Source organism: Athene cunicularia (assembly GCF_003259725.1).
Source record: "Athene cunicularia isolate RWA chromosome 27 unlocalized genomic scaffold, athCun1 chr27_part1, whole genome shotgun sequence".
Classification (NCBI taxonomy): Eukaryota; Metazoa; Chordata; class Aves; order Strigiformes; family Strigidae; genus Athene; species Athene cunicularia.
The window spans coordinates 3,033,909-3,059,523 of record NW_020799138.1 but is presented as its reverse complement, the minus strand read 5'-3'; the positions used below and the strand labels follow the sequence as shown (position 1 = coordinate 3,059,523).

At 56.7% G+C, this 25,615-nt stretch overlaps 2 protein-coding genes across 3 annotated transcripts in view; one reads left to right on the top strand and one right to left on the bottom strand.

The window, feature by feature from the left end:
* LOC113489138 (cytochrome b561) overlaps positions 1-14,533 on the bottom strand; it is a 16,695-nt gene extending 2,162 nt beyond the window's left edge. Inside the window, exon 1 of the mRNA XM_026864661.1 lies at positions 14,488-14,533. The gene's annotated coding sequence lies outside the window, so the exon portion shown is untranslated. The remainder of the gene's footprint in view (positions 1-14,487) is intronic.
* ACE (angiotensin I converting enzyme) lies at positions 2,430-23,971 on the top strand. 2 transcript variants are annotated; one of them, XM_026864660.1, is made up of 25 exons: positions 2,430-7,097; positions 10,529-10,696; positions 12,086-12,173; positions 12,416-12,559; positions 12,803-12,994; positions 13,151-13,248; positions 13,771-13,943; positions 14,237-14,460; positions 15,971-16,115; positions 16,454-16,552; positions 16,784-16,906; positions 17,401-17,612; positions 18,134-18,270; positions 18,567-18,725; positions 19,117-19,204; positions 19,399-19,542; positions 19,773-19,964; positions 20,280-20,377; positions 20,657-20,829; positions 21,284-21,507; positions 21,743-21,887; positions 22,087-22,185; positions 22,605-22,727; positions 23,289-23,476; positions 23,744-23,971. In XM_026864660.1, the coding sequence occupies exons 1-25, from the start codon at positions 6,888-6,890 to the stop codon at positions 23,938-23,940; spliced, it is 3,843 nt and encodes a 1,280-aa protein (XP_026720461.1). In that variant the 5' UTR covers positions 2,430-6,887; the 3' UTR covers positions 23,941-23,971. The 2 variants fall into 2 exon arrangements, with proteins under 2 accessions (XP_026720461.1, XP_026720460.1); XM_026864659.1 differs by having other exon boundaries at positions 12,803-13,248.
* Positions 23,972-25,615: the final 1,644 nt, after the last annotated feature.

The following is a 25,615-nucleotide window of genomic DNA, read 5'->3' as shown; positions in this document are numbered from 1 at the left end:
GTGGGACCGTGTCCATGTGTCGCACGGTGCCACTAGGTGTCACCAGGAGCCCGCGGTGCGCAGCGCCCGGGGGAGGGATCGACCTGGAGCATCCTCGGCCCTGATCACCCGTGGGATCCGGAGTGACCGGCTGGGATGGGCACCACCCGCGGGTCTGGAGCCCCAGAAGGACCCGGAGCACCCCCTCAACTCCCCCGTGGGAGCCAGCGCAGCCTCACGCCTGGAGCGGCTGGTGGGGCCTGGAGCACCCATGGGAGCCGGAGCTCCCTGGGACCTGGGGTGGCTGCTGGGACCCGGGGCCCCCCTGGTGCAGAAGTTCAGGTGTAACCGCCCCTGCCTGGGCACAGGGTTGCTCCCCCCCAGCCCTTCCCCTTGGGGCTGCTCTCACCTGCTCAGCCCCTCCTGAGCAAAGGCACCCCTAAAGACCCTACTGAGGTTCCCAACACCCCCATCACCTTCCCTGTCCCCGCTGTGGACTTGTGCCGTGGGGCACAAACCCCAAGAGCCAGACAACCCCCCCCCCTCCCCCCCCCAGCATCAGTGTGAATCAGCAGAGCCGAAATCCCAGTGCAGCCCCGGGGCCTGACGGAGACCTGTCACCCCAAAAGCAAAGTCCAGACCCCTCTGAAGCCTGGGGCAGAGTCCCAGGGCCACCACCCCGAGCCTTCGCCACCGTGCGGTGCTGCCGTAGGAGCTGCTGCTGCCTCCCAGCCTGCGGCCGGGCTTTGTGACTGGGAAATGGTTTACAGAGTTAATCAGCTAAAGTCATAAAAGCCACCATAAACTGCAAACCTTGAGCCGTGGGGCTGTGCTCGGCCAGAAAGGGCTGGCCGGGTGTCTGGGCAGAGCGAAAGGAGGATTTCCCCCACCATGGGCCCACTGAGACCCCTGAAAAAGCCTCAAAGAGGATGAAATTTAGGCGTTCATCCTTTAGGATACTTGGCAAGACGAAAAGCTTCAACCTCTGCTGAGAACAACACTGATGTAGTACAACACGAAACAGCTTTATAAATATTTATAACTGCATCCAGCCCAACAATCTTGACTTTCAGCAGTCAAAACCCCTACATGATTAAATGGACATGGTTGTTTGTCCCATCCACACAGCGGGGACAAACCCAAGGGTGGCACGGGGCAACGTTTTCCAAGGGGTCCCTGCACCCACTGCCACGTGCAAGGGGCGTTGGAAGCAGCTGATCTGGCAGCAAACAAGCCCCTTCTACACTGGCAGCACCTTCCTCTTACCAGGGAAGAGCGAGCCGTTTGTAACCAGCTCTTTCATTAAAGACATTGCTGGGAGCATAATGGCTTTATTAAATCTGCCTGAGCTTTCCCTGAGCTGGCAATAATAAAATCCTCCCTTCACAGTGACATGCTGGTCAGGTAACAGAGCCAGTGCTGGCTGTCCTGGCATGGACCTGCAGGGCTTGGGGATGTTTGGGGGTGCTCGGGGGTGTTCAGCGATGTTTGGGAGTTCTCAGGGATGCTTGGGGGGGTCTCAGGGATGATTGGGAGTTCTCAGGGATGCTTGGGGGCGTCTCAGGGATGATTGGGAGTTCTCAGGGATGCTCAGGGATGCTTGGAGGGGCTCAGGGATGCTTGAGGGGGGGCTCAGGGCTGCCACAGCTTCCTGCAGACCAGTGATTTGAAGCGGCTCAGCAGTTGCTGCTCCAGCTTCCCGGCTACCAGCCAAGCCTGGCACCTGCTCCAGGTTTGTCCTGGGCTGCCGAACACCCTCAGATTGACAGAAGCATCATCAGCTGATAACTGATGGTAAAACCAGCAGTTCCTGTCCTTCCCCTGCTGCTCACTCCCACCTTGGCATGGGCAGCTTCCCTTCCCTCCACCAGAGATTATCAAATTACCATTTTGCTGACCTAACCTCTTTTGGTTTGGTTTGGTTGGTTTTTTTTCCCTTCCTAAATCAAGTTTTTATCGCTAAGAAATGCTAATTTGCAAGATGCCTCCCCGGAGGATTGAAATTCAAGAGCCCAGCTGTGTCGGAGGAGCCGAGCTGCTGCCTGAAACAACCTCACCCACTGCAGTTCCCCATGAAATCCCAAACCTGAGGCAAAATTAACAGTTTTTCACTAAATATGAGAAGAAAACAAATGTCACGTTGGAAGGTTCTGTGGCTGCCAAGGGAGAGGCTATGGGGTAGCCTGGGATTAAGCACAAGGGGCCCTGTGGGGTCACGTTGAGGAGGTTGGTTCCCCAATTTCCTGGGGTTCCATGAAGGCTGACAAATGGGTGATTCCCAGCTGGGACAAAGTTCTCCCAGGAACCTGGCACCTTCCCGGGCTGGGGATCGGAGCAGCCTGGCTGGAAAAGACCCTGGATCTCCTCCAGGAAGCAATTAAGCCACCCTGTACTCCCCCTCACCAGGAACACAACTTTGCTGAGCCGGGTGGGTGATACGATCGGTGCAAACACTTAATCTCTTTCAGAAGAGGCTGAAGGCACGTTTATGGCGATTTTTTAATAGCAGCTTGGATAAACAGCCGCGATATCCCGCGCCGGGCTCGCGGGGGATGATTAATGCTCCCAGAGCAGTCACGCTCACTCGCCTCAGGGCTGGGATTGTTTTCAGTTATTAAAGAAGGGGGGGGGGAAAGGAAATAATGGACTTCGCAATGTTTTATTGGGCTGATGGGTGTGGAGGGAACACGTTGGCCTCTTTGCTCACCCTGTATCCCTGCCCAGCTCCAACTGGCTGGTGTAGAAGTGGGGATGAAGGATGAAGGATGAGAGATGAAGAGGGAGGGATGAGGGATGAAGGACGAAAGATAAGGGATGAAGGAGGAGAGATGATTTCTGGCCAGCCTTTTACTTCTTGCCCCAAGATGCTCCCGGTCATGTGCCTGGCACTGAACACATCTCCTGCACTGTGGCTGGGGGGCTTCCCAGAGGGTGGCTATCGGGGTCTTGCATTTATTTATGACCCTCCCAAGACATGGGCTTCATTTAGGGGCCCTAAGCCGATGGCTGCCTTCAGCACCTTGCATTTTCAGGGCCTTGCGATGTCATAGTGCATCCTCGGGCTGCTGGCACTGATCCCAGCCAGGGGCATGGAGCCTGAGGAGACCCTACAGTGGAAACCGTCTCCATCCCATTCCCATCCACCGCCAAGCCACCCAGTGCTGCCCCGTGCAGCCAGCCTGGCTCACGTGTGTCCCCCACACCCACATCAGGACCAGCCTCCCCAGGGTCATAACCCTTGTCCCAGGGCAAGCATGAGCTGGGAAGCTTTTTTTTTGCAGGGCACAGTGGAAATAGTGCTGATAAGGAGGGTTTCTGCTGCGTTCAGCCTCTGGCAAGAGCTGAGTGTGCACTTGTGATAAAGCAGCAATCGTTGCTGTGCAGCTGGGGGTGACCACCCCACAGCCCATTGCACCCCATCCCCATGCAGAGGGGACATGCCAGGCTTTAAATATATTTTATCTAGGGAAAATCTGGAAACAGCCCTGCAGTATTGTTAAAAAACCTCAGCAGAGATATTTTGCAGTCAGACAGCAGGACCCGGGAGTGAGGACTCCTGGGCTCCTCTCTCCATTCCATTCCCCAAGCCCTGGTGACGTTGAAGGACTGGCCACAGCACTTATTCTAACAGTTCATAATTATTTTAGCAATCACAGATCTGAAATAAATGGCAAAAAAACCCAGTTGCTTGGGATGTTTCTTTATATTTTTTTAAAAAGATTGGAAAAAAAGTTGTTTGTTTAGATGAAAAATTTGGACTGAAGAGGTGATTTTTTCCTCTCTCCCTCACAGCAGCATCACTGCATCTGGGAAAGCAGCTTAGCGAATTATACGCTATGATAATTGATTGAATTCATCAGTAAATAAAGCAGGAGCCTTTAAACTCAGGGTCTGGAGAGGGAGGAAAAAAATTCTCCACCAGTGAATTGTACCTACCAGCACAGGAGCTATCGCACTCATGAAACCACAGCTATTGGGAAAAGTAACAAAAAAGGCTGCACATCTGATAAAAATAAAGCTTTTTGAGGTTTAAATCAGGAGGGAGTCCTTTCTCTCCCCTCCAGGAACTCCTTAGTTGCTCGGAGAGATGGATAAGACAGGAGTTTTGAAGCACCCTTTGAATGCTTTGAGAGATACAATGGGGAAGCCAAAAATGTGATTTATGATAAAAGAAGGGAAAAATTGGCTTGAGCATCCACAGCCAGTGGCTGTAGGGCTGGGACATACCCAGAAAAACCACCAAATCTTCCCAGCACCAGAGCCATCCCCAAATACCTGCTTCTTCACACAACCACCCAAGCTCGCCCTCTCCCATCACACCACTCTCACAGCCATTACCTTGCAGCTCCCCTAAGAAATATTTGCTGCCAAATTCCTTATTTCCTCATTTTGGGGACTCTGGAGCTGGGGGTTACACCAGTGGGTGCGCCTGCCAGCACTGCCAGCAGCGGGCAGGGAGATTTAGAGGTCTGGCAAGCCAAGGAGCTTATCTAATATATGGAGAGCAAGTCGTGCTCCTTCACAAGTGAGGCACCACCACAGCTGCACCCCCGCGACGTGCTGCAGGAATGGTCTGGCCACCACACACGTGTCCATGCACACGTGCTCCGGAGAGGAGGAGGAGGACATCTCCGTTCAGCTGGTGATGGCGATGCAAGCCGATGGGAAGCATCCTCCCGGCCCAGGGTAGCCGCCGGGGACACCACATCTCACCCAGCATCTCTCGAGCCCACGTCCCCGCGAGTCATTTAGCATCCGTCTCCGTGGCAACATGATTTTCACATCCTTCGATACTTCCTGTCCCTTTGGTCTGTGGCACTGGCAGCCCCCAGTACCCTGCCTGCTGGGAGCAGGTGGGAGTACATCACCCACCCTGGCACCCCTGAGAGGGGTGGAGAGTGGGGACCAGTCCCTCTGCTCTGCAGGATGTCCCATGGGTGTCTCTGAGCCCATCCTTGGTGGGAGCTGGGGCACAGCGAGGATCTGGGGCAGGACAGGAGCACCAACGGGCATCTTCAAGCTTGCAAGCATCTCACCTGCCTTCCTGAGCCAACAGCCAGCACCTCCCACATGTAGGATGTTTTTCTGCCTGACCCCAGATGGAGCTTTTTAGGATGGGATGCCATGAAGTTGTGCTCATCCTTGGAGATGCAGCCATCGAAAGGACCTTTTGCCCAGTACAATGTCCCATTGCAGCCCCTCTCGCACCAGCCTTGGAAGATGTTCATGTGGAAAATGATGGAGACCTACCCTTCCCCTGCGGGAAACACCAACTTTGGAAAAGGCTTCGCTCGCTGGGATTTCCAGATATCAGCACTCCGCTAAGCGCAGAGCGCATTTCAGCCACGCCTCCCTCCCGAGACCCCCGCCGGTGCCAGTGCTGGAGGCTGTGCCACAACACCCTGGAGCCGGGAAAACCCCTCCCAGCACAGTTGGGAACGCAGCTGGGGCGCAGGAAATCTCCATTCATCGGCGCTTGGTCACCAGCCAAATTGGAGCCAAACCAACCATTTTTTCCAACTTCCCAGTAAATGAGTTTCCAGAGACCTGTGGCTAGTAGGGAAAGGGGTCAGCAAGGGGGGTGCAGGCAGATGCTGGCTTCAGCCCTGGCTCCATGACGTCCAGGCTCACAGGCGGTGCCAGTGCTGTTGCACATCCATACAGGCTCAGGGGTTGGGGTGATGAAGGTTGTTTGGGTGCCCACATCAGCTTGTGCAGGTGGAGGGTGGAAAGGCAGGATGAGAGGCTGTGATTTTTGAAGGGAGGTTTAATAGACATCAGAGGGTTGCAGGCTCCTAAATCCCTTTTCTTTTTTGGAAATGGCTCTGCACACGCTGTAGGGTGCCCAGCCCTGCAGAAGGACTCACCCCTTGCTGAGGGGGGCATGCTGTCCCCCCCATGCTCTCCAGAACCCAGCAGGGCCAACAAGTCAAGGAGTTTCTCCCTGTTCCCCCCCGAGAAAAGCTGTGCCCTCCATGGCCAGTGTCTACTGTGTCCCTAAGGGGTGGTGGCCCCAACGAGGGATGATGGACTCAACCATCCCGTGCTCAGTCTGGGCACGGTTCCCAGCACTGGGGCCAGGCCCTGGAGGAAAGGGATTTAGTTAATTAAATAGAAAGAAAAAAAGAAGAAAGGAACTATCAAGCCCACCGACATGGGTCTGGTTTTCATTTTGAAGGAACTTTTTGTTACTTGTTTGTCATCAGACTAATTTCTCCAAGTCCAGAACACTTGGTGTGATGTGATGGGAGTTCCTTCACAGCCAGCAGAGATATTCCGTTTCTCAAAAAAATTAGGTTATGTCAGGAAGGGGGTCACTTTGGCAAGAAACAGCAGGAGATGGACCTTGGCTGCCCTCCAAGTGAGTGCTTTTCCTTCTGTGCTCGCCCTCGTATCCCGCGGCGGGTGGCCGGGCCGCTGCTGAGGGGCGTTCGCCGCGTGATGCTGGCGTGGGGAGGGGATCTCCTGCCAAGCGCCATGGTCCAGCCGAGCCGGATCCCCCTGCGCTGAGCCAGGAGGGGACGGGGACCCTGCAAACATGGAACTGCCTCCCACTCACCCTGTCCACCCCAGCCTTTCTCCTCCTTGCTTTTTTTTCCACCTTTCCTTCAATTCTTATCTGTCTCCTTTCCTCCCTTCTGTCCCAGCCCCTTCCCCTTCCCTCCCGGCATGGCCAAGCGCCAAAGGGACTTTGTACCCCAAGGCAGCGCTGGCTCCCTGCTCCTTCCCGCAAGCCCGGGAGCTGCCGAAGGGAGAGCGAAATGCTCCGGTCTTATCTGCGAGGGGAGGCAGGCTCGGTGGGCAGGGTTTGCGCGAAGGCTGCTGGCTTATAAGCAGCCGGCAGCGGAGGCAAAGCTCTCGCAAGGCACCGACCGGGGCCCCCCCACTCGTGCACCACTCCCGCCGCGATGCCCCCGGCACTGGGGCTGCTGCTGTGGCTGAGCCTGGCGAGTGCCCTTCGGCCTGGCCTTGAGCCCCCCAACCATGACCCCACCGAGGAAGGGGCCGCCCTCTTCGCCAGCGCCTACAACAGCACGGCTGAGCTCGTCCTCTTCGAGAGCGTCTCGGCCAGCTGGAATTACTACACCAACCTGACGACCGAAAACGCTGCTCTGCAGGTGGGTGGCGGGACGGGGGCGATGCCACCGCAGGGGTGTCCCCAGCACCGGGGAACAGGGGGGCTGGGGCATGGTGGGGACACTTGGTGGGGTCCCTGGGGCATGGTGGGGACACTTGGGGGGGTCTCCTCCCTCCTCATGGGCTCATTTCTCGGCACCCCAGGATGTCAAACCAGGGCTGGGACTCGTAGCCCGGGAATCATAAGGTTTTGCCCCAAATTGGTCCTCAGAGAGGCTCTGCCCCGGCGTGACAGCCCTGGTCCTGGAACAGAATCTGGGTTATTTTGAAAGGTGGTTCCCTCCTCCCCAGCACCTTCCACTTTCCTTCCCCCCTTTCTGGATCAGGGTCAGGTGTCAGGTGTCCCTGTCCCCATCCCTGCCTGTGCCACCCCATCTGGGCACTGTGCCCTGCCAGAGCCCTGCTGCGTCCCAGCACTGGGGGCTTTTGGGTTGGGGCAGACGCTGGGACCCCAAAGTGTGCACAAGCAACGGGGTGGCATCGGGACCAAGGCTGCCACCCCTTGTCCTTGTGTCCCCAGCCCACAGGGGCGAAGCCAGCTTGGGAAAACACCCCAGGCTACGGGGGATTAGACACCAGCCCCGCTACGTGCGGGCACAGTGGTGGCAGGGAGCAATGCTGCGTGCATCCCACAGGCATGTGTGTGCTTTGCCGGGGGGGTTGCGTGTGTTTGGGCTGGATTTAGTGGCGCAGGGAGTTCGACACCTCAAGGGCTGCTCTCAGCCCCTGCCTGGCATGGGTCGGGGAATCGTGGTGCCTGGGTGGGCTGCAGAGGTTTCCCTGCTCTGGCTGTGCCCAGGGAGCTGCTGGCTACTCCGGCACAGGGGGCACGGCCACGGCGCTGTGTGTAGCTCAGAGATACGCCTGCCGCCCCATATAGCTGGTGGTGCACAGGGGTCTGTGCGTTCAGGGACCCCAGCATCACCCCTGCACCCCAAGGGCTGCCACACAGCTCCAAACCGCTCTGGATCCCACGGGGAGGGCGGGGGGGCACAGTGTGCCCTGCAGCAGGAAGGAATCATGTTTTCCTGTATGGGGAAGGAAAATCACTGCCAAATCCGGCCACCGCCAACTTGGCAGGACACCCGAGAGCACCCAAGTGCCCCTTCAGCCTTTTTTCGGCGAGCTGACACAAAGTCTGGGCAGGTGCCCCGTGTCTGCTGCAGATGTTGCGGTGGGGCCAGAGACCCTGGGACAGAGCAGGAGCATCCCGGCCACACCGAGTCCGAGGTCTTAACCAGGGAAAGGACCTTGCATGGCCTTTTCTCAAGAGGCATTTCCAGGCCAACTTTCACCCTTTCCTGTGTTAATAAATGCCTGAGGATCATGGCCAGGTGCTCCCCGTGATGTCAAAGCTGCCAAGCCAGCCCAGTAAGAGGAGGGGATCTGGCCCCTGGGATCACCCCACTGACGGAGTAGCAGGGAGGTGTGCGATGGGGTGGGGAGGCAATGGGTACTAAAGGGTTAACAGGTGGCCGGCACAACCCAAAAGGCTGAATTTGGGGGATCAGGGGAAGCCTTGGGCCAGGCAAACCCCACACGTGTCTATAACATGAGAGGCTGAGCCAGGCCACTATGGTGTGGGCAACTGCAGGACCTGCCATGAAAGGTGGCCCTGGGACAAAGTGACACGAGGGGCAGGTGGCCAGAAGCAGGGCAGCAGCCCCCGGACAGAGGGACCTGGAATGACAGACAGGGTGAGTGGCCGTGGGACAGGGTGGTGATGGTCTGCTGCCAGCTGCGGCTCTGGGCAAGAGGCTGGCGATGGTGTTTGGGGTTCAGTGGCTGCTCATGGGTGTGGGACTTCTTCAGGTGCTGGGAGCAGCCCCAGCACCCTGGGCCTCATCCTGTGCTGCTGAACCTTCACTGTGCAGCCAGGAGCAGGGAGGGACTGGGGTGGGGGGATTTGGTAGGGACACTTGGGGGCTGCGGGTGCCCAGGGACCTCTGAGACCCTCAGAGGGGCACCCCCACAGAGAGATCTCCCAGCTGTGCGGGCACAAAGCCGGGACTGGTGGGTACGGCCGCAGCGAGGGGGTCTCAGGCAGTGCTGCCAGCCTCGGCTCGCTCCTCCAGAGCTGTCAGGAGAGTTTAGGGTACAATTTGCCTGACCAAACACAGGCGCCTGTTCAAGGAGAAGATGAAACACAGCTGGACTCTGCTTCCTGCAGCTCCCCTGGCTCTGCAGTGGGGTCTGGAAAGGGGTAAAGATATCCCCTGCTTAGTGGGGTGATGTAAGAGCATCTTGTTCCAGTGCAGGGTGTCCATGGGGCTGGCCCATCCTGGCTTGCCAGAGCATCAGGGGCAGAGTGATGCTGTGGGTGCTGGGGTGTCCAAGGAGGTGGTGGGCAGCCCAGGGCACCCAGCACTTTTGGCATCCTCACTCCCCTGTGCCCCGGCCTCATGGGTGCCTGCCCCGGGCAACCTCCAACCCTGCCACACCGTAACTCCTTTCCCTCCCCACTGCCAGCTGAGGGAATGTGAAGATTAAAATAAAACAAACCAGGCTTAGAGCCAGGCTAAAAATGCCACGAATAACAGCTAATGAGCTCCATCAATCATGCCGGGACAGCACATGGACACAGGCACTCTGCACCTTCTCACTCCATCCTGCGCATCGCCTGGGCCAGGACATTCTTGAAAAATCAGTGTTTCCTGAAAATACAGCTGACACTGGCCAGACTGGGATGTGACTGCCAGCAATACACCCCGTCCCCAAATCGTGGCCGCTGGCCACAGCTCCAGCTGCCTAAATAACCCCCCATGGTGCAGGCAGCTCCGGGCCATCCCACGGCCCTGGGAAGGGAGGTCGGGGCTGGCACAGGAGGTGGGTGACACTGAGAGACCCAAACCCAGGGGGAGGGTACAAATGGGTGTCCCTCTGCAAGGTGAAACCCAGATATGGCACTTACAGGGCACAAGCTGCAGACAGCGGGAGAAGAAATGTGTAGATGTAGCAAGGAGGTAATAGGATGGAGAAAAGTGAATGTGGCATCTTTGTAGTTTTCCTTTGGGCTTCTGCAAAGGTGAGAAAGGGCAGGAATAGGAATAAAATGAAGCCAGACCCCTGAGCTCATTCTGAAACTGGGGTCTGGCAGTTGCCAGAGCCAGCCCGGGAGGTCCCAGACACCCTGCCCGCATGGCGTGGCCACCCCTGTCCCAGCTTTCCCACCCCATCCGGCCACAACACCCTGGAGTCACCCCTAAAGCATCCTCAAAGGCCACCGTGGCGGGTGCTCGCCAGGAGCGCCGCAGGCAAGCGGAGGCTGCCCATGTCGCCGTGTCAGCTGGAAGCTGATGTCTCTACCTATGAATGTCACAGACTGGGGACAGCCCTGCCTGCCATCTCGTGTCCTGGGTGGAGGCATGTCCCAGGACTGGTCCTGAGGCCCTGTGTCCCTCTCACCATGCAGGTCGAGGCATCACTGGAGGAGCAAAATTTCACGGAGCTGTGGGGGAAGAAAGCCAAGGAGCTCTACGGCAGCATCTGGAGCAACTTCAGTGACCCACAGCTGAGGAAAATCATTGGCTCCATCCAGACCCTGGGACCCTCCAACCTGCCCCTGGAGCAGAGAGAGAAGGTAGGCGAGGTGCCAGCGAAGCCCTGAGATTTGCTGGGGTGCTGCAAAACCCCTTAAAGGGATTTTTCCCAAATCTCCAGGCTCTGTTGCTGGCCTGTTGCCCCTCCGTTGCATTTTGCAGGGTGTTCGTGGCCTCTGCAAACGGAAGACAGTGGTGAAGGGAGGAGATGGGGTGCTCTCTCTGGGGGTTGTGGGGTGCCTGCTGGCCCCATTATCCAGCCCTAACCTCCTCTTGGAACTATCCCAGTGGGAACTGGAAATTTCCTGGTTATACAGAGCAGCCTTGGGTGTCACCTGGAGACCAGCCAGTCTGTGCCCATGGCCAGTGGCCATCTGGCCCAAACCCCACCCCAGGGCTTCTCAGGGATGCAGCCCACTGAAAAGGAGGGCTGCTGTAGCCACCCAGCTCCTGAGCCCTCCCTGCAAGCCCAGACGTGCTGTGCCTCGGTGACACAGTTCCTCATTAGGGACATCAGGACATCCTGAGCCTTCCCCATCACAGTACCGAACTTTCAGGGTAGTTTACCGAAATGCAAGGTGATTATTTTTTTTTTTTTATGAAAATATTGTCCAGGCTGAGTCTGGCAGCCTCTTGTCTCGGCATGAGCATAGGGACACTGGCACTGCCATCCCCTCCAGCATGGCCCATGGCTCCCTGACAGCACACCGAATCCCTGGCAAAGCCCTGTGACAAAGGACAAAGCCCTTTCTGGAGAAGCGTCAGCCCCGGTTCCTTCCAGGAAACCCTTGCCCGCCCTCTCCCAGATAACAAACAACATCATGTCTCCTCCCTGCACATCAGCCATGGCTCACCCACCCCCGGGCAGCTCCGTTCCGCAGCTGCCACCATCCCCTGTCTCCATCCCCTTCACCCGGCCAGAGCAGAGTGATGGGAGCGGAGAGAGGGATGGAGCAGAGGAATTTCCTTCCCTGGGAATAGACTCCCCAGGCAGGTTCCAGGAAACCCCCTGTTGCTATTGTTTGCTGTTGTTGAAGTTCACAGAAATAAATCCCCCTCCTCCTCCTGCTTTTCTTATTATTTTTTTTTTACCCACTTAGATAAACAGGCTGTGCACCCTGTTGACAGAGTTTTATAAATAGCCCCGCTCCAGGACGCCACGAGCACGAGTGCCGTGTTTGAGGGCGGTTCAGCGAGCAGCTGTGCACGGGTTGTCTGGCCCAGAGAGCCTCCCTGCTCCCACCATGTGATGGGTGCAAAAAATCCGGGTGATAACATGCTTATTTCACCAAAAACACACTGTGTAAACACCCCAATCCTCCTCCACATCCCTCCGAACACACACACACACACACACTCCAGAGCTGGGAAGTCTGTAGGTCCCTCCTGAAGGGCCATTCCCATCCCCAACGTCTTTTCCTTCCCTGTAGTACAACACCATCCTGAGCAACATGGACAAAATCTACTCCACGGCCAAGGTGTGTCTGCCCAATGGTACCTGCTGGGAGTTGGAGCCAGGTATGGACTCTGTGCCCCCGCTCCTGCGGGGTGCTGAGCACCCTGTGGCCATGACCTGGTCATGGTCCCCACATCCCCAGTGGGTTGGGGTTGGTAGGTCCCACCCATGTTCATTGGGGTTGTCCCAGGGCAAGGATGGGTATTTGGGTCTGCCCCAATGGTGGCAGCACCTCCGCAGAGCTATGGGATGTGGCCCCCTCTCCTGCCCCTCTGTCATGTCCTACTTGTCCCCTCTGTCCCAGACATCTCGGATATCATGGCCACCTCCCGCAGCTACAAGAAGCTGCTCTATGCCTGGGAGGGGTGGCACAACGCCGCGGGCAACCCACTGCGCGCCAAGTATGAGGAGTTTGTGAAGCTGAGCAACGAGGCCTATCAGATGGATGGTATGAGCGGGATGGGGGAATGCAGGGGGTGGTTAGGGATCGGGGTGGGAACTGGGGCAATGGAGTGCCCTGTTGCTCTCCCCATTCTGCATGCAGCTGGGCATCCAACTTCCATTTCCCTGGTGTCAACACTTCAGGGAAAGGGCAAATACCTACTGCTATCCTCTGGTCCCCGCTCTTGGGGCTAGGTGGGTGGAAAACCCCGAGGGTCAGTGCCAGGGGCAATGACTGCCTCTCTGGTAGGATTTGAGGACACAGGCAGCTACTGGCGCTCCTGGTATGACTCAGCCTCCTTTGAGGATGACCTGGAACATCTCTACAACCAGCTGGAGCCACTCTACCTCAACCTGCACGCCTTCGTCCGGAGGAAGCTGTACGACCGCTATGGCCCTAAATATATCAACCTGAAGGGTCCTATCCCTGCTCACCTCCTGGGTAAGAGGAGGGACCCCCAGCCTGCGCCCAGGGGTGCTGGTGGGGCCAGAGGGGCACATGCAGGGCCATGGTGGGACAGCGAGTTCCCAGTCATCACTGTGTTTCTCTTTCTCCCAACCTACCACCAGCTCTGCTCCAACTGTTTTCTCTCCTCAGGCAACATGTGGGCTCAGCAGTGGAACAACATCTATGACCTGATGGTCCCCTACCCTGGGAAGCCCAACCTCGATGTCACAAACACCATGGTGCAGCAGGTGATGGGCTGAGGTGCTCACTGGTGTCACCAGGGGGACAAAACTTGGGGGGTGTTGGCCAAGGCTTGTGCATAACATTGAGTGGTTTCTCACACCTGCATAGGGGACAGCAGAAAAGCCATGTCTGGGAGGGGAAGGGACAAAGAAATGACCCCAGTCCCCCTCTGGCAATGACCAAAGAGGCAGTGGGTGGGCTAAGAGGAAGAACAGTGTGGTGGGACTGGTGCCAGTCCCTGGGTTGGGAGCTGTGTCCACACCATCACACAGCTGCAAGCCCTCCTGGGGCACCAGCCCTGCTCCCCTCTCCTGTCTATGCTGGGCACCAGCACCACTCTTCACTGGTTCTTAGGAATGCTTACCCCATTTCTGGGGCCAGGGCTCCCCATTAGGGTGAGGGGGCAGGACCCTCGTCCCTTGGAGGGACCCACCTCATCCTCACGGTGCTGGGACAGCATCAGAGACAATGTCCAGTGCATGGGCAGCCCCTTCCTCAGCCGTAACCCACTACCTGCTGCCCACCAGCGCTGGAACGCCACCCACATGTTCCGGGTCTCGGAGGAGTTCTTCACCTCCTTGGGGCTGCTGGAGATGCCCCCCGAGTTTTGGGACAAGTCCATGCTTGAGAAGCCAACGGATGGACGGGAGGTGGTGTGTCACGCTTCAGCCTGGGACTTCTACAACCGCAAGGACTTCAGGTGTGTGGAGGCATGCAGGGGCCCAGGGCTACAGGGTAAGGCCCTCCTCCATCCCCCTTGCTGGTCACCATTTTGGGTACCCCCAGCCTGTCCACACAGCCCCATCTGCCACTTTCTGGGGTTCAGTCTCAGGGCACAACAATGCCCTGCCTTCCCCTCCACTGGGTCTCTTCCCTTCCCCATGGGGGGCTGCCACCTCCTCAGAGACCCTGGAGGGTCCTTCCCATCCAGGGGGCGCACAGGCAGCCAGGGTCCCTCACCAGCTCAGGCGATGCTCTGTTTTCACCTGGCAGGATCAAGCAGTGCACGACGGTGACCATGGAGCAGCTCTTCACGGTGCACCACGAGATGGGCCACGTCCAGTACTACCTGCAGTACAAGGACCAGCCTGTCTCGTTCCGCAGTGGGGCCAACCCTGGCTTCCATGAGGCCATCGGCGACGTCATGTCCCTGTCTGTCTCCACTCCCAGTCACCTCAAGAAAATTGGTCTCCTCAGCAGTGCCACTGAGGACACAGGTATGGAAGCTGCCCTGAGTAGCTGGGTGGCCTGGAGGGCTCAGGCTCAGTCTGGCAACGCAGCCCAGAGTAGGCAAGACCTTATGGCTGATTGTGTGACTTTCACTCACGCTTGGATCCATGCACAACTCCTTCTTGGCTCCATGGGTCCATGTAGGGATCTGGTGGATTTGAGAACGGTCAGTGTGAGGTTAATGGTTGGACTAGATGATCTTCAAGGTCTTTTCCAACCTAGATGATTCTGTGATTCTGTGGTTCTATGTAGGATCCATCTTGCCTCCATGGCTTCATGCACAACTCTTTCTTGGCTCCATGACTCCATGTAGGACCCTTCGTGACTCCATCCTCTTCACCCCTGAGGGCAGGAGAGATACTCTCCAGAGCCTGTCTATTCCTTTTCCTTCCCTCCTCCATCAGAGCCCCAAACCTGGAAGCAGCATCTTTGTACTTGATCAGCTTTGACCTTTCGAGCATTCCCCCTTCCCTTGCCAAGAAACATCCAGCCCCGGAGCTCCTGGTGTAGCTCTGTGGAGGTGGCACTGAGCGCTTACGTGCGGAGTCACGAGGACAGTCAGCAGGTGACGTGTCTGCCTGCCAGCCGGCACTGTGGAGGTGGATTTGTTGCTGCGGGGCACTGCCTGGCTTGGCAAGTGTCTCTCCCCCCACCCATCTTTCATCCAACACGTCAAAGCAGACAGCAGCAGAGGAAACCAAGTGTCTGCAGACTCCTGCCGCAGGCGGCTGCTTTGCGGAGGAGGGACAGTCCCGGGATCCTCCTGCCTTGTCATTAAACACGTTTCATGATGGGGAAGCCATTACAGCAGCCAAGAGCATCATAAACACCACGGAGCAGATGGTCCTGGCCTCAAGGCGCTGCTGCCCAACTAACCAGCCCTTGGCAGCCACGCCACCACGGCTGTGGCAGCCAACAGCCCCTCAGGGCAGTGCTGCCAACCCCTCTCTGACCCCACAGCTTCAGTCGGGTCTCCAGCAGGTCCTTCTCCAACCTTCCTCCCCCAGGTTTCCTTGTGGCAAAGGGGAAAGCAGATCTCACCATCCTCTGTGCTGCCCACGACATGGCGGTGACTGTCCCAGAGTTTACTCTGGTTTTGGGTCTAAACCATGAGAATCCTTGCAGTTGTGTGACAGACATGCAGCCCAAAGCCCCTTCACGTTGAGTCCCCCAGGCTGAATGTGGGAGGAGGGAACCATTAGAATTACACTCACCAGAGACTTTCTCACTCTGAGGGCCAGGCTGAAGCCCAGGGGACACGGAGCTTCTCTCTCCCATCATCTTCACTCAGTAAAAAGTCACATGTTGCCCCAGGCAGGAGCTGCATCCAGACAAATCTCCTGTGTCCTACACAGCCTTCTCTAGGGAGTAAGCTTATCTGTTGAAATGCTGCCCCCAATGAGATTTTCTTACCCTCTTGTCCACAAAGAGTCTAGTGTCCATACCGCTGCCCAGCCAGAGTTCTTCCCAACCTAGTCCAGGCTCTGTTTCATGCAGAGAGCAACATCAACTACCTGCTGAAGATGGCTTTGGAGAAGATTGCCTTCCTGCCCTTTGGCTACCTCATCGACCAGTGGCGCTGGAACGTGTTCAATGGCCGCACACCCCCGAACCGTTACAACTACGACTGGTGGTATCTGAGGTAGAGGACAGTCACCAGGGGTGGATGGAGGTGTGGAAGCTGGGGGTGTGCAAGGAGGGAAGTCAGGAAAGAAGAAAGGAAGGAAAAAAGGAAAAAGTAGCAAGGGATATGGTTGGAAAACAATGGATAGATGGGAGGGTGGGGTGGACAGGTAGAGGAGTGGGTAGGTGGGTGGATGGGTGGATGGATGGATGGATGGATGGATGGATGGATGGATGGAAATACATGGAAGTACACTCTAATTGTGTCCAGTTCTTCAGCCTTGCCTTCTCATTCCCTGCCTTGTTTCATCTGCCTCCCTCTTGACAGCTCATGCCCTTGTTCTCTGTTGTCTGCAGAACCAAATACCAGGGTATCTGTGCTCCAGTTTCAAGGAACGAAAGCAACTTTGACCCTGGAGCAAAGTACCACATCCCTGGGAACACCCCTTACATCAGGTAGAGGAGGTGCTGGCAAGGGGATGGAGACTTGGGGAGCAGGGGGAGTCGGGGCTCAGCTCTGCGAGCAGGGACTGGGTTGTGTTACATCTGCTCGAGACACAGACAATATCCAACACTTGGGAGCACAAATGATGGGGAACTGACATGTGAGGTGCCTTCTCCCATGTCCTAGGACTTGTTTGCTTCCTTTTTGTCCCCAGTTCTCACCTTCATGGGTTTTCTTGGCAGGTACTTTGTGAGCTTCATCCTCCAGTTCCAGTTTCACAAGGCGCTGTGCCAGGCAGCCAAACACACCGGTCCCCTGCACACCTGTGACATCTACATGTCCAAAGAGGCTGGAGCCAAACTCAGGTGGGGACAGAGGAGGGTCGGGACAATCACCATGTGTGCATGGAAGCGGATGGTGTGGGAAGGAAGGAAGGAAGGAAGGAAGGAAGGAAGGAAGGAAGGAAGGAAGGAAAGGAGGCTATGGAGATGGCTGGAGAAATAGCTTTGCAGATGGATGAATGGATGGATGGAAATACATGGAAGCACTGGGGTGGGGTGAGTGGTCCTCACCAGAGCACTGCTGTTGTCCCTGTCATCAGCTCCCACCCAGGCAAAAGGTCATTAAATCACTTTCGGTTCCTACTGACTCCCCGAGGGGTTAACAAGTGCATGAGTAGATGATGGGGTTCCTCAGTCCCTGTATGCAGGACAGATTGGGGCTTCAGAGCCAGTTCCCAGATTCCTGTCCCACTCAGAAATAGCATCTTCGACCCTTGCAATGCTGAAATACCACCACTGCTTTTCTCCCATCCATCCTCCGGCCTCATGCTGGCTCTTGCTGCCCTGCTCCTTTGCAGGGAAGTGTTGAAAGCTGGGTCTTCCAAGTCGTGGCAGGAAATTCTGTTCAACCTCACTGGTACGGATAAGATGGACGCTGGGCCCCTCCTGGAGTACTTCAGCCCTGTCACCGAGTGGCTTCAGGACCAGAACAACAAGACCAAGGAGGTGCTGGGCTGGCCTGAGTTTGACTGGCGTCCCCCTGTCCCTGAAGGCTACCCTGAAGGCATTGGTAAGGCCTCGGGTCCATCCTGACTCGGGGCAGGGGCAGGAAGAGGTCTCCGGAGGGACATCACTAACCCTCAGGCAGGAAAGTGCTCTGCTGTGGGTGAGGGAGGTCCCCATGCCAAGAGAATGAAACACCCATCCCCATGTGGGATCCCACAGGGTGCTGCTTCTCAGGAAGCAGCTGCCATCACCAACCCCTTGACGTACCATTGTGTCCCTGCCGCTGTAGTAATGCCATCAGTCATGGTGTGACAGGTCATCTATCTTCAGCTGTTTTCTGCTCCCATGGGAGGGTCTAAGGGCATGCAGCTTGTCCTGTTATCCCTTCATCTGTCCAACGGGATACCCCAGCTGTGCCTCTGCCCCCATTTCTTGACTCAACCTGCTCCCAAGTTGTGGTGTCTTCCAATGAACCTGCAGTTCTGGGAAAAGCTGAACCATGGATTCTCCATGGGGTGATGCTCTTGCAAAGAGAAGGACTCTCCTGACCTTCCCCGCTCTTCACCCATTTATCTCCTTCTCTAGACAAAATAGCAGATGAAGCACAAGCTAAAGAGTTCTTGTCTGAGTACAACAGCACGGCCGAGGCAGTGTGGAACGCCTACACCGAGGCATCCTGGGCCTACAACACCAACATCACCGACCACAACAAGGAGGTCATGGTATGGGAACGACCCTGGGGCTGTGTGGGGAGAGGCAACAGCCAAGGCAGGCAGCTGGTACCCCGGGCATGTTTCAGATGAGCTCTGAAAGCCAGGGCAGTCTCTGCCCCTAGCCAAGGGGTAATGTTCTCACCCAGGAGGTGTGTTTTCCATGAAAAACCTTGTCGTGCCACAAGGTACCCACAAGGGCAGGCATGGGGAGGTTGTCAGTCATGGCACGCCAGGTGGTGTTTCTAGTGATGGCCTTGGGGATCTCCTTGAAGTAACTCCTCTTCTGTCCCCTCCTGCTCTTGCAGCTGGAGAAGAACTTGGCCATGTCCAAGCACACCCTTGAGTATGGCATGAAGGCCAGGCAGTTCGACCCCTCCGACTTCCAGGACCAAAGTGTCACACGCATCCTCAAGAAGCTGAGTGTCATTGAGAGGGCAGCCCTGCCTGAGAATGAGCTGAAGGAGGTGAGCTGCAAGGGGACAGAGCAGGATGGGCTGTCCCTTGCCGCTACCCTGGGTGGGGACAAAGGTTTCTCCCAACTTTTAGGAAATGCCACTGATCAGCCACCCCTTGCCCTTGAACAAAGTGATAGTTTGGTCCCTTCTACACAAAGCCATGATCCTTGTCTCTGGGATTTCCCACTCAAAGGTCGCTAGCCCAGGCTGCAGTGGGGCCTGGCTGCTTGGGTGACAAAGGTTGATGGCCCCAGTCCCTCCTATATTGACTCCACTTTGTCTCCATTTGGGGTCACATTTGGCCTTGGAAGGGACAAGAGGAAAACACTCAGTGGGCGGTGACATTCTCCAAGAGCAGGAGTAAGGATAAGCAGCTCACATGGTCTGATTTTCTTTGCAGTACAACACCCTCCTTTCAGATATGGAGACCACATACAGCGTAGCCAAGGTCTGCAGAGAGAACAAAATCTGTCATCCTCTGGATCCTGGTAAGATTTGGCAGCATGTCCAATGATTCATCTGCAGCAGGCCCAGAAAGGAGGGGTTTGTTAACAGGGACATGAGGAAAGGTCATGAAGGGGCCTTGCCACCTTCTCGCGATGGCCCCTGAGCAGCACATTGGGTCTAGCACTAGTCCAGTCCATCCAACAGCATCACTTTGGCATCATTGCTCTCCCTTCAGATCTCACGGACATCATGGCCACCTCACGAGACTATGACGAGCTCCTCTTTGCATGGAAGGGCTGGCGGGATGCTTCTGGGAAGAAGATCAAGAACAACTACAAGCGATATGTGGAACTGAGCAACAAGGCAGCCGTGCTCAATGGTCAGTGTCCTGCTCCCTCAGGGATCCGCCATGGTCTTAGCACCCTGTGAACAGAGGATTGGGCTGATCATCCAACTCATGGCCAAAATATTGAGGGTGTGGAGGTGCCACCAACTCCCATGAGATCCACTGTCTCATAGAGATGGAGGGACCTGGGTGCCTGGGCAGCAAGACAAACTGCTGTCCAAGAAGGGCAGTGTCTGACAGCTTCTGGTCTTGCCCTGCCACAGGCTACACGGACAATGGGGCCTTCTGGAGATCCCTGTATGAGACACCCACCTTCGAGGAAGATCTGGAGAGGTTGTACCTGCAGCTGCAGCCCCTGTACCTCCATCTGCATGCCTACGTACGCCGGGCCCTGTACAAAAAGTATGGTGCAGAGCACGTAAACCTGAAGGGTCCCATCCCTGCTCACCTGCTCGGTAAGGGCTCTGCTCGAGCAGAGCTGTCTCCCACCAAGCAGTTTGCTCCAAGTCATGCCAAGAGCTGAGCTCTGGCTGAAGGGCCAAGACCCCACGCGGTGGGTCTGCAGAGGCCAGTCTGCCCCAGGAAAGGGCAACACAGTGTGACTTTATCTCTCCTGCACAGACAGGCTCCTGCTTGCATCACCCTGGTGCAGGCGGGGCAGGGAGCAGGCGGGGTGATCCACCCTGCGCAGGAGTCAGGAGTAACTGGTTGTCTTTGCTCTTCTCTCCCGGTCTCCCTCCTGCCACGCGTTGCCCTCCTGTGCTTCCCAGGCAACATGTGGGCCCAGTCATGGTCCAACATTTTCGATCTGGTGATACCTTTCCCAGATGCCACCAAGGTGGATGCCACCCCGGCCATGAAAAAACAGGTCAGTGCTTTTCCAGGCTGCTCTGGGCAAGCCCTTTGGGACCCAGCACCCTTCAGCTGTTGCCACCACCTGTGTTGCCAGATGCTCTGGTGCTGCCAAAAAACCTCCATGCCTCTTCCATATTCTCTACCACCTGGGTATGCCAAGGGCTGGATCCAGCTCTAGCTGCCCCCCTGCCCTGCCCAGAGGAACAAGGCTGTCCCTGGCCTCTCACCCTTCCCACAGCCCCCAGCACCCCCCCCTGCCCCTCACCAGGTCCTCTGTCTTCTCTCTGCCCAGGGCTGGACACCAAAGAAGATGTTTGAAGAGTCGGACCGTTTCTTCACCTCTCTGGGCCTCATCCCCATGCCACAGGAGTTCTGGGACAAGTCCATGATCGAGAAGCCAGCAGACGGGCGGGAGGTGGTGTGTCACGCCTCAGCCTGGGACTTCTACAACCGCAAGGACTTCAGGTGCCCGTGGGGAGCAAGTGGTGTCTCCAGCTGACGTGGTGCTCGGGCAGGTAGCAATGTCGGGAGAATAAGGGCATGTGGCCTGATGCCACCCTGGTGTCTCTTGCCCTGTGGCTGCAGCAGCCCCACTCTGGCATTGCTACTGGTGCCCAAGATGTGGGAGCTGCTGGCAGGAGCCCCCATGGTGGACGGAGGGCAATCAATGCCTTTCCTGCCACGGAGAATGGAAAAGCCAGTGAACAGGGACAGGGGATGGTCAGAGGCAGCAGGAGATGCAGAAGAAAATAGAGACCAACCCAATGGAATAGGACCAGTCCAGCCTGGCACCAGATGTAGGGTGGGGGCATATGGAAAGGGAGGCCAGAGAGAAAAATAAGGAGTTGTGATCATTCCTGGAAATTTTCACCCCAGCACTACCCTCCCTTCTCCCCACATCCCACATGTCATGGTCCAGGATCAAGCAGTGCACCGTGGTGAACATGGACGACCTAATCACGGTGCACCACGAGATGGGCCACGTCCAGTACTTCCTGCAGTACATGGACCAGCCCATCTCATTCCGCGATGGGGCCAACCCTGGCTTCCATGAGGCTGTCGGGGATGTCATGGCCTTGTCTGTCTCTACCCCAAAACACCTGCACAGCATCAATCTGCTGGACCAAGTCACAGACAACAAAGGTGAGAGGGCAGGGGAGCGCCACACAGCAGAGGTGGGGGCATTCTGGGGGCAGCTGGCAATGCTGGTCAGGATGGGTTGGGCAGGGAGGAAGGGGTCAGGGACATGCACGGTGGATTTGCATGCACGGAGGGGACAGGACCTGGTGGGGACACCCTGCTCTTGGGCAGAATGACCCATACAGGGTGGAGATGTGGTTACAGCACTGCCTTGCTCACACCTTCCCACCCTGGGCAGAAAGTGACATTAACTACCTGATGAGCGTTGCCCTGGACAAAATCGCCTTCCTGCCCTTCGGGTACCTCATGGACCAGTGGCGCTGGAAGGTGTTTGATGGGCGGATCAAGGAGGATGAGTACAACCAGCAGTGGTGGAACCTCAGGTGTGCTTGACTTCAGACCCCTCTCTGGTACAAGGGCCATCATCCCGCTGGGTGTTTCCTCCCCGTGGGCCACTTGGCTGCAACGGGACGTGATGGGATACATAACCTCTCACACTGTCCCCACACCCCGCTGTGTCCCCTCCCGGCTTGCCTCACCTTCTCTTCCCCATGTTGGGCTAACTCTCCCTCTCCGACCCAGGATGAAGTACCAGGGCTTGTGCCCACCAGCACCAAGGTCTGAAGATGACTTTGACCCCGGGGCAAAGTTTCACATCCCTGCCAATGTTCCCTACATCAGGTGAGCAAGCAGGGCTGGGGGAGGAGGGACACCACCCGGGCACAGAAGCAGGATCTCCAGTTCGGATGCCAGTGATGTCACCTTGATTCATGGCTGGTGACATACTTGGTGGTACCATCCTGAGGGTGCTGGGCAGCTCCAGGGACCCTGGCAAAGCCTCAGAGAGGAAGGCTGGATTTCAGGGGATTTCTCCCTATGCAAGGAGGAGGTGCTCATCTACTCAGGCAGCCATAAAACACATCAAAGGAGAAATGACATCAGCGGATGGGACTGAGTTGATGCAAGTGGAACTCCAAAGCCAGTGATGCTCCTCCAGACTGGGAGGGTGCAACCAGGGGATGAGGGAGGGCACATCCCCTCTTGTCCAGTTACTAGCAGGGCCCATTCTCACATCCTCACCCCTCTCCACCACCCCGCAGGTACTTTGTCAGCTTTGTGATCCAGTTCCAGTTCCACCAGGCGCTCTGCGTGGCAGCCAACCACACGGGTCCCCTGCACACGTGTGACATCTACCAGTCCAAGGAGGCTGGGAGGATCTTGGGGTAGGTGCGTGGGCAGGGCAGGGACAAGACATTTATGTCCCCAAATACCTCAAAGCCAGCCCAGCAAGACCAGAGGCAACGTGGCCCCAGGTCATCCATTCCCCCCCTGCCCCAGCATGGGATGCTCTGGGGGGGGACCCCGGGCAGGGGCACCTCGGGCTGGGTGCTGGGGCTGTGATTGCAAAAGCAGCCACTAGATGGTAGCTGGGACCCTGGCAGGTGGAAGGCTCCTTTCCTCCTCTTCCTCCTCGCAGCCCCCTGTTCCTTAGGGAAAACAGCCCCCTTGCTTCAAGACAAGCACCTGAAAAATTAACCCTTTCACCCAGGAACTGCTCTGCATCAGGCTGGATTCACTGGAGGGCTTTAATCCATGCAAACCCCCTCTTTTCCCCAAGCAAAATTTCCTTCCCTGTGCTCTGGGCTGGCAGCCCTGTGGTACTGGGGGCACAGACTGTACCCAGAGTTGCTGATACCAAAAGCCCCAAGCCCTGAGGAAAATGGAAGGGCTGGTGGCCAAGAAGGTGATGGGGAACCCACTGGAGCTGATTTCTCCTGCCACAGGAAGGCCCTGAAGCTGGGTTTCAGCAAGCCGTGGCCCGAAGCCATGGAGCTCATCACAAAACAGCCCAACATGTCAGCTGATGCCCTGATGAGCTACTTTGAGCCACTCATGACATGGCTGGTGAAGGAGAATGAGAAGAACGGGGAGGTCCTGGGCTGGCCTGAGTACAGCTGGACTCCTTACACAGGTACGCAGGGCTCCGCCAAGCACAGCCGGTCCATGATGGGGCAGATCTCAGCCCTCACCAGGGCCAGGATGGGGCACATGGAGAAGACAGAGCTGTCTTTGTGCCCCTTGGCCAGCCAAAAAGCCACAGGGTGTTTGGATGCTTCTCTTTGATTTCTCATGGAGCTGAATCTAAAGGGAACAGGGCATCCAAGAGACCAGCAAAGGGAGAGCTGGTGGCCCAACACACCTCAGCACCAACCATGTCCCTCATTTCTCCATTTTTCAGCCACTCCAGCCCAAGCTGGCCCCGACCGAACTGATTTCCTGGGCATGTCCCTGGCTCACAATCAAGCCACAGCAGGCGGCTGGGTCCTGCTCGCCCTGGCTCTCCTCTTCCTGATCACCACCATCTTCTTGGGTGTCAAGTTCTTCTCAACCAGGAGAAAGGCCTTCAAATCCAGCTCAGAAATGGAACTGAAATAAAACAGCCATCAGCGGGGGAGCACGGACAGGGTGCAAGCATGGGCGTTTGGCCAGGCTGGCAGCTATGCCATGGGCACATTTGCCAACGAAGCCATGGGTTTCCACGGCCCAGGACTCCTCTCTCCAATCAGGTCAGACGTTTTTTACCACTATGCAAGAGCCAAAGCAGAAAAGAGCTATTTATTTGTCAACGTTTGTCATCAGGGGAAAGAGAAATTCAGGCACCGGCAGGCATGGAGCCATCACAAGCTGCCCCTGCACCCAGAGCTGGGAACTGGTCCAGCCTGAACACCCACCAGTCATCTCCGACCTGTGGGCAAACCCACAGAGACTTCGAGTGACAGAGGGCAGTTTGGGGAGGGACGGAGCACGTTCCCACTCCTGGTTTGCCTGCTGCCAAGCTGTTTGCTTGCATGGATGAAAAATAAACCCATGTCTTGTCACCCTCAGAGCAGCAGCTCGGCTCCTTTTTTGCAGGTGATCTAGGAGCAAACTGGGACAGGGCTCTCAAGCAGGAGAGCTGCCACCACAACCCCGTGCAAATACAAATCCCTGGGGACCAGCTTGGCTTTGGGGTGACACACCTGCATCACCCATCCTCCCCCATTCCCATCATGATCCCCTCACAGCATCCCCATCCTCCCCTAAACTGTGGCTCCCATCACAGCTGACAGCTCCTGGGTTCACCATGGAGCACATGCCTAAGGGAGGGGTTGAACTGGGCCAGAAATACCCAAAGTCCAGGCCTGGACTGTTTAAAAGGAGAGGAGGGTGGTGTCACCAAGCCCAGGCTGGGACAGGGCTGGAGCTCAAGACTGCTGCGACTCCAGCACGGGGATGACAAGCCTTTACGTAAGAGCTGGGAGGGCTCCAAGGTCAGTGATCACCTCCCACCCTCCAGCTCCTGATTATCTTGGGATCAGCCGTGCTTGAGGCTTTTTTTTTTTTTCCCTCCCTGTCTTTCTTCTCCTGTAAATAAAACTTCATATTTGTTCTGCAGTGATTAGGTGCAAAACTAATCCCAGCCTAGGGATTATTGCAGCCTTAAAGAGCCGGGATCTGCTGCAGCCCGGAGCAGCAGGGGAAATGAGGGGATCTGGGATGATCCACCCGTCCCCCTCCCATCTGATGGCCTCTGCCCTCGATCATGTCTTACATGTGGAAACTGAGGCCCGGGAAAGGCTCATTACACCCGGGAGAGGAGCCGAAGGCAGGTGTCTGCCCGCCCACACTCGGGTTTTTGTTTGCTTTCGATCCTCCTCCGAGCACAGCACGCCCACGGGGAGGTGAAACCCGGACTGCTCATATTCCTTCTGCAATCCCCAAACCCGGGGAGCAGCCGCCCCAGACGCCTGCGCTCACCCCGTGTCCTTCCCACGGCCATGTCCTGATGCATCTGCTTAATATCCCGGCACACCAGGCACCCTCGTCTCCCCCCTTCCCGGCAGCACCATGCTCCTGGAGCAGAGACCTGGCACAGTGAGAGCTGGGTTTGAAGCCAAGTGTATTTTCAGCCTGGGAAAGCAGGCGGGTGCAGGTGTGCTCCATCCAGCTCAGCTCCTCACTGGTAATTTTGAACCCCCCTGTCTCCTTTCTGCCCCATTAGTGAAGGAAAAGAGGGCTCCAGGATCATCAAGATCCTACAGGTTTCATGAAAATTGCTTTCTGGAGGGAA

Coding starts and splice junctions, on each gene's coding strand:
- ACE (XM_026864659.1), top strand. CDS start 6,888: ATGCCCCCGGCACTGGGGCTGCTGCTGTGGCTGAGCCTGGCGAGTGCC. Junction 7,098..10,528: donor CCGAAAACGCTGCTCTGCAG/GTGGGTGGCGGG, acceptor CTCACCATGCAG/GTCGAGGCATCACTGGAGGA. Junction 16,907..17,400: donor GAGGCTGGAGCCAAACTCAG/GTGGGGACAGAG, acceptor GCTCCTTTGCAG/GGAAGTGTTGAAAGCTGGGT.